Source organism: Mus caroli, chromosome 2 (assembly GCF_900094665.2).
Source record: "Mus caroli chromosome 2, CAROLI_EIJ_v1.1, whole genome shotgun sequence".
NCBI classification, from domain to species: Eukaryota; Metazoa; Chordata; class Mammalia; order Rodentia; family Muridae; genus Mus; species Mus caroli.
In genome coordinates, this window is record NC_034571.1 from 69457122 (window position 1) to 69464288 (window position 7167).

Below are 7167 nucleotides of genomic sequence, written 5' to 3' on the forward strand. Positions count from 1 at the left end.
AAAAATAATGATTAGAATGAATTAATCCGTCTGATATGTGTATTATATGGATTTAAATATGTTGTTTTAAGAGATTTTCATAACCCTGGATGCCACAGTTAAAAACAAACACCAGCATGCACCGTTTTGCAATCTCTTAAACAAATAAAATTGCTCTGATTTAAATAACATTTATTTTACATGACCAAACACAATAAATAACGTAATATACAAAGCTTTATAATTATTGCACATTTGTAAAATATCTTACAGTGAGTTCATACAGCCAGCAATATTTAAAGCACAAAGACTTTATTTACAGATTTATTTTATTATACTAGCCAGATCCAATGGACCTAACATAAGATGAATTTATGTTCATTTCACCAGCCAGCGTTCTCATCAATCATATATATTTGGGAGGGGGGATGTAAACATTATTGCCTAAGGTACCTTATATACATCTGATAGCTGATCATAACAAAGAGCTTTAACAAGCTAGAAAGGTAAAGCTGATAAAGGATACCATATTTTGGTTTATTTTATTTAGTCTTAAATTATATATTAATATTTTAATGTAAACTTAGTGAATATGAGCTGGTATAATCATTTTTTACATAAGTAGTCTCATCTCTTTAGAAAAAAAGTTGAGTTTTAGATCATTGTTATTTCCTTGGAAAGTTCTTTAATATTTTATGGGAATATCATAATAAATCACAAGAGTTTTTAAATACTGCTTCCCCTTGAAATCTTTTCCACTTGATAAAAATAATTTTCCTGGAATAATTAATTATTTCAACATATAGTGAAAAAATCTATCCTCAGGAAGTGAAATTTTAAAATCCAGTGTCTTTAAAATAACAACAACCAAAAAAAAAAAAAAAAAAAAAAAGCTAGAAAACGAATTTGAAATAAATCACAGAAAATGTGCCAATGTGTATCTATGGATGTGTGTACCTCTTATATATGTATTTAAGAGCACGGATATATATATATGCATATACATACGTATACATATATATACACATACACACGCAGGTTGCATACACACATATACCCACTTTGCTGGGCCTAAGCATGCAAGTTATTTTAGGGTTTCAACTCTTCAGAAAATCTCATTATGTGAGGAGCGAAGTGGCTCAGCGGGGAGCATTATGGAAATATCTGGGCTTGATTTAATGAGGCTGTTCACATTGGTGGAATATCAACTTAACAGAGAAAAGTCTACCCAGGGCGTCCAAGTTACCAAAATGAAAATTGGCCATTGAGATGATAAGAACGTGGCTTTTTTTCTGCGAAATCACTTCAGGTAACAGAGATAACATTAAATAACATACATTCTATGCACCAAGAACAATGTTTTATGTACCGAGTCTCTTATCCGTCTCTCCTAATGACTTCCCTTAGCGGGTTGTTAGTACTTGACAGCAGGTCTCCGTGCGGGGAACTTTTCTCCAATTCCACATTCAAAGGAGGTCCATCAGAGAGCATGATTGGCAATTTTCGTCATAATCTGCACATTATTAGCATCAAAATTGACGTGGCAGTTAACACTGGTGGGTTTTGATGTACCTTTCTTCAAGTTCAAGGAAAACCCCCCTGTAGCCAGGGTTGGCAGAGCAGGTCTCAGCAACCCAGCGGTGGCTTTGCAGAGAAGAAGGCAATAGACATGCGTGAGAAATACACCAAGAACCATTTTACCCGAGGAAAAGGAAAACAAGGAAAGAAAGGGTCCAGAGGAATAGAGTTCCAACTCATAAAAGTGTCTAAGGAGATTTTTAGGATGATATCATATACCCAGAGATTCAAGTATTTTCCAGATCGAGTGGAACTGACGGTTGGAAAACTGAGATGAAATTGCCTCTCCACAAACTACAATGTCAGTTTGACCCTCACCTCCTCTCTGTTTCCCTTTCCTTCAGTCCTGGCTATGGCAACCTCTATATCCATTACGTTTTACACAAAATATGCAAGGGGAAAAAAGGAAAAATAAATAAAACCTTCCATTTCCTAAACACGGAAACCAAAAAGACTAAAAGAACTAACTGTAGTGAACCGGTGAGAAGGAAGCACGATCGGCACCCTTTCCCACCGGGGTCCGAACAGAACAGACCACTGCAGCCCTGCGCGCTGTCAAAAATGTCTACCACGCGTTCCCTGTCTGCCTTGTGGCTTCTCACAGTTCCACCCTCCTGCTCCCCTTGGACAAAGGCCCCTAGTAAGCTGAAACTGAGAAAATCTGCCTTTTCCTTCTCCCCCTCATTCAAAGACAAGAAAAAGAGCAGCAGCATGAATCTGGGGGTTTAAGACGGGTGATGTTCCCTCGCCCAAGTACTAACTAACGCCCAGAGTTCTCTCACTTTGTCACGGCACCCCCATTGCTTCTGGCCACCACCACCCCCAAGGTAACTCGGCCCCGAGGCTGATCAGCCACAACTGGACACCTGGATCCGTCTGACTGGCCCGTGGGGGGTGGGGGGTTGTCTTCTGGAGACCCGGGACTCCAGACAGGTGGAAAGCGGGGCCTGCAAAGCGGGAACCACGTTTAGAAGGCGTAGGGTTGGGAGTGGGCATGGGGAGGGGGGAGTTAGGTTGGAGATACAAAAATAGAGATCATTTGGGGGGACCCCGCCAGGCTTTCACGCCCGCCCCTTCCCTCCCTCCCCCAACCCCCCAACTCGGGCAGGTTTTTTTCCGCCCTCCCGGACCCCCGGGGCGCCCCCTAGCGGCAGCAGGAGCCGAGGGCCAAGCGGGGCCCGACGGGGCGCACGCCGAGAGGCTGGCGCGGCCCCTGGCGGCGGCGTAGTTATCTGGTGAGAGGCGCCTCGTCCCTCTGGTCCGGCGGGCTGACGGCGGTCTTGCTGAGCACCGCGGCGGAATAGGGCAAGAAGCCGCTCTCGGAGCGCGGCGCCGCGGCGCTGCAGCCAAAGTCCGAGCCACCCGCCGTCCCGGCTCCCCCGCCGCCACCACCGCCGCTGCCACCGCCGCCCCGGGAGCCCAGCGCTGCCGCTGCAGCGGCGGCCGCCGCCGCTGCAGACTGGCTGCTGTGACAACTGAGGCACGAGCAGGGCGCTGAGCTACCGCTGGGGGGCGCCCCGGCCGCCGCCGCCGAGGAGGCTGCCGCCGCTGCAGCCGCCGCTGCCGCAGCAGCCGACGCCGCGCTGTTCAACCCCGCGGCGGCGGCTGGCGCCTGGTAGAGCCCCGGGTGGCGGAAGCTGCAGAGCAGTTCCGGCCGCGAATAAGGATGTGAAAGCGCACGGAAGGTGTCCAGAGGACGGATGGATGTGGCGAAGGGCGAGGATGCTGCCGCCGCCGCTCCCGAGGCTGCCGCTGCTGCTGCAGCCGCGGTGACGCCCACGTGCGGGTAGTAGTGCAGCGGCACGTGCGAGTGAAAGGGGTAGGGTAGGCTTCCGGTGGCCGCCGCGTGTGTCATCATGTAGGTGTAGAAGCTGGGGTCGGCTGGATGCGGCCACGACATGGCCAGGCGCTGCCGTTTGTCCTTCATGCGCCGGTTCTGGAACCACACCTGCGGGGACAGCCGCACCACCGCCCGGGTTAGGGAGCGCTGGGTATTCCCAGTCCCTGTCCAGGGTCTCCAAACCCTTCCCCGGTCCCAGAGTGGCCTGGCCTGCTTCCCTGGCTCTGGGCTTAATCTCTCTGTTCTCCCCTACCGGACAGGGTGCACATTAACTTGAGGATCGTCTAGGGCACACCAACCTCAGCCCAAAGAGTCTCCTGCTCCTGAGTTTAGTGAGACTCCTCAGGTTCTGGCTTTCCACTTGCTGCTTTTGTTTTATTGTTTTTTTGGTTTGGTTTGGTTTGGTTTTCCATCCCAAGCCAACCTTTTATCTCCCTCTGTCCAACCACCCACTGGCGCCCAGCCTCACTGAACACCGGTCTGTCAATCCCAGGATTTGCACGGGGATTCTGGGCAGCCTTTGAAGAGAGACTGTGTAGCAGTTTTTCTGAGAGGAAGCAGCTCCAGGTCTTGAGCCCTCCGAGCTGCAAGGACTGTTCCCTAGGGGCATGGGTCCGATTAGGGTATTGAAGGGATGATTTTGTTGGAATCATTTGCTTTAAATGAGTGGCAAAAGCTGCGTGCCCAGAACCTGGAAAGGGAACTTTTCTACCTCCTTCTAGCACAGTATCTAATAAAGACATCATTCGTCACAACTCTAAATGAAAGAAAGCCCGATCAAACTGGAGGAAGACTTCCATACTACTCTCTTTATTTCATGGAGTGTCTGTCCTCTTTTGCTGGAGAGTCTAACGCTCTGTGAAGTGTTCACCAAGCCTACCTAGTTTCTAGCCATCTGTTCTGGATGCATAATAAAAAAATTAATATCCTAAATATATACATAAATGTGTATATACACATATACACAAATATATGTGTGTGTGTGTGTGTGTGTGTGTGTGTGTGTGTGTGTATGTATAAAAACAAGGACAATTTCGTTCATTCACGTTGCCCAAGAGAAAAAAATCTTTAGAAAACCACGGTCTCAATCCAATCGATTTTTAAAAATACTGTAACCTTTTCTTCGGGTAGCAACGCTTTATGTGAAAAATACATCTCACATAGATCAGGAACGAATGAAAAGTTGCACCTCGGGTTTGTGCCGGAGAAACAAAAACCAGCCCGCCCTGCCGCTTAGGGTGGAGGAGGACCTCGGGCACAAGTAAGGGGGCACCTGGGCAGCCTTTGGGCAGAACTGAGCAAGGCGAAGGGCCGGTCTGAAGCGCAGGCCTTGGGATTCAGGGCTCCTCGGGTGAGCCAGGACTGTCAACCGATTACAATTCGGCACAGGAGAAATAAATAAGCCTACTCCTTCGGTGACAAAACCCGGTGGATTTCCACACCGATTTCTCACCACCCAGAAGGGGAGAATATGGGGCGGGGATGAGACAAATCAACCCAAGCGCCCCGAGGGAGGTCTGAGCGGGCATGCGCTGGAATCAATACCTTGATGGTGGTTTCGGGCAGGTTGAGTGCAGCGGCCAACTCGCACCGGCGGGGCCGAGACACGTAGTTCTCCCTGTAGAACTCTTTCTCCAGGCGCGCGATCTGTTCCCGGGTGAATGCCGTACGGTATCGCCGCACCTGATCGGCGCCGGAACCGGAGCCAGAGCCGCCCAACGCCGCAGCCCCGCTATTGCCGCCGCCGCCACCTCCATGCAGACTGCCAAGGCCCGAGCCGGAAGCCGACGTCGTGGTGCCCGCGACGGAGCCGCTCTCCGCGTACCCTAGCAAACAAACAGTTCACAGCTCATGAGTAGTTGTAGGGACCGAGAACTCTGAGATGGGGTTGCTAGCTGGTGGCAAAAGAGGCTTTGAGAAGGAAAGTCGCTGTCAAAATTGATGGGATCTGTCAGGCTTACAAATTGCTGCCGTTAATGAAATCAATGAAGTTTGGGGAGCCCTTCCTAACCAAATAATAGAAACAGAATTTGAAAAGGTTGTTCTTTTTCCAATAATTAGAAAATTTCCACTCGGTAGGAAAATTTGCTGGGGAAGAATGCCTACCTTGGAACCAGTTTAAGAAACTGTGGGCTTGACAGTCTAGGAACCACGGGGCAGCTCTTTATATGGCTTCCAATCTTTCTTTGACAGCCTTTGGGTTTAAAATATCTTAGGATTTTCAAAGCATCTGCAGCTCAAGCTCAAGCCAGTAAAGGGAAGGAGGTGCCCACTTTTCAAACTCTTTTCTGTCCGCTGACTTAAGCGGTTGAGCAGAGGTACGAGGCCAGACTCTGTCTCAGACTTATCCAGAGGAGTGCCCCCTCCACCCGGCCCTGGGGGCTCCAGAAGCAACTGAGTTCGGAGCTCCTGTCCAGGGCACCCTTCCCCAAAAGCAACTAAGCCACCCGGGCTAGCGCTGTGTCGCCTCGCCCCAGCTCTTAGATCGGCAAGCGAAACATTACTTCGATTCAGGCAGGAGCCTGGGCGCTTGGGCCTGGCTCCTTAGGCTCCACAGGCCCGGGCTGTGCTGGGATGCTCAAAGAACAGAGCCAGAGGGACCGGTTTATAGTATGCATCCCTCCGCTGCCCCTGCCAGCTCTGTGAAGCACTTTAGTTAAGAGTCAGAGACCCGCTAAGGTGTGGAAAGGGCTGGCGAGGCCCGCGAGAGAGCCCGGAGGATGAGGCTGGAGTCTGCGGGTACCCGGTTACCTTTGGCATTGTTTTCCTTGAGCGGTGCAGCGCCCAGGCCGCTGGGGGAGCGCAGTGCGGAGCAGCCCACCTCCACGTCGCTGCTCATGTCGGCCTCGGCGGCCGCCTCGGAATAATGACTAGGCTTCTTGCGGCTCTCGGTGGCGGAGGCAATTTCGGAGGAGACGGTGCTTTCGCTGCTCGGGTGCTGCAGGTTGAACAAAGTGTCTATTTCGAATTTGCCCTTGGCGGGGAGGTCTCCCAGAGCTCCGTGCAGCGGGGCGGACGGCAGGCGCGGACTGAGGCGAGCCGGGTGCTGCGAATTTTCCAGGGCCTCGAGTACAGCACCGCCAGCCGAATCGGACAAACTGGAGAACCTCTTGCCAGCAGTAGGGCTGTGGAGCCCTCTCTCCATCAGAATCATCTCTTTTCTTATTCTTTCCATCATCTCAGCTTTCTAAAAAATGTCACAGTGGCCTGGCTGTCCCGTCTTAATGATGGGCTGCGCCCAGGGCTGATTCTCATTCAGCCCCAGCAAGCGGCTCTAAATATTATTATCTCTTTTGGAGGGAGGCGGAAAAAATTGTGGGATGCCAGAGCGAGGGAATGACTGGTCAAAATGACCCATACATCCTTCCGAGTCGGAGATGTCATTCATCAAAAAGTAGCGCCCGCTCGTCATTAAGGTACGAATGACGCCGTTCGAATAATCATTTATTGTAACAGGTTTATAAGCAAATAAATACACGCTCCTGTCAGTGGGTAATGAAGGCGACTTCAGAGCAGACAAATAGATCCAGGTAGGAGATGAGAAGACACGAGAAGTGAGGAAGAAGGCTCCGGTCCTTTGCCCGCTCCCAGCCAGTTCTGCTCGCCCGGGGGTTTGGCCTCGGGGGTGAAATTGACAGTCTGATTAATAGAGCACGCTGCGGCGCATTTCCCCCTTCATTTAGGGGCATCATTACGCTCTCAGTTTGCTGGGTTGCCCCTTAGGTCCTAATCATGCAGCGCCTTCCTCATTTCTCCACGAACACAGATAC

General features: G+C 50.5%; 1 protein-coding gene across 1 annotated transcript; it reads right to left on the reverse strand.

Moving 5' to 3' along the window:
* Nucleotides 1-156: 156 nt before the first annotated feature.
* On the reverse strand, nt 157-6762 carry Evx2 (even-skipped homeobox 2). The gene is made up of 3 exons (XM_021156896.1): nt 6149-6762; nt 4943-5223; nt 157-3505 (listed from the first exon to the last, which is right to left on the reverse strand). The coding sequence occupies exons 1-3, from the start codon at nt 6573-6575 to the stop codon at nt 2786-2788; spliced, it is 1428 nt and encodes a 475-aa protein (XP_021012555.1). The 5' UTR covers nt 6576-6762; the 3' UTR covers nt 157-2785.
* Nucleotides 6763-7167: the final 405 nt, after the last annotated feature.

Excerpts from the sequence above, each read along its gene's own strand:
- Evx2 (XM_021156896.1), bottom strand. The coding sequence starts at position 6,575 with ATGATGGAAAGAATAAGAAAAGAGATGATTCTGATGGAGAGAGGGCTC. Across the intron at positions 5,224-6,148 it reads CAAGGAAAACAATGCCAAAG|GGTACGCGGAGAGCGGCTCC; the intron begins GTAACCGGGTAC and ends TTTGTTTGCTAG. Across the intron at positions 3,506-4,942 it reads TGCCCGAAACCACCATCAAG|GTGTGGTTCCAGAACCGGCG; the intron begins GTATTGATTCCA and ends CTGTCCCCGCAG.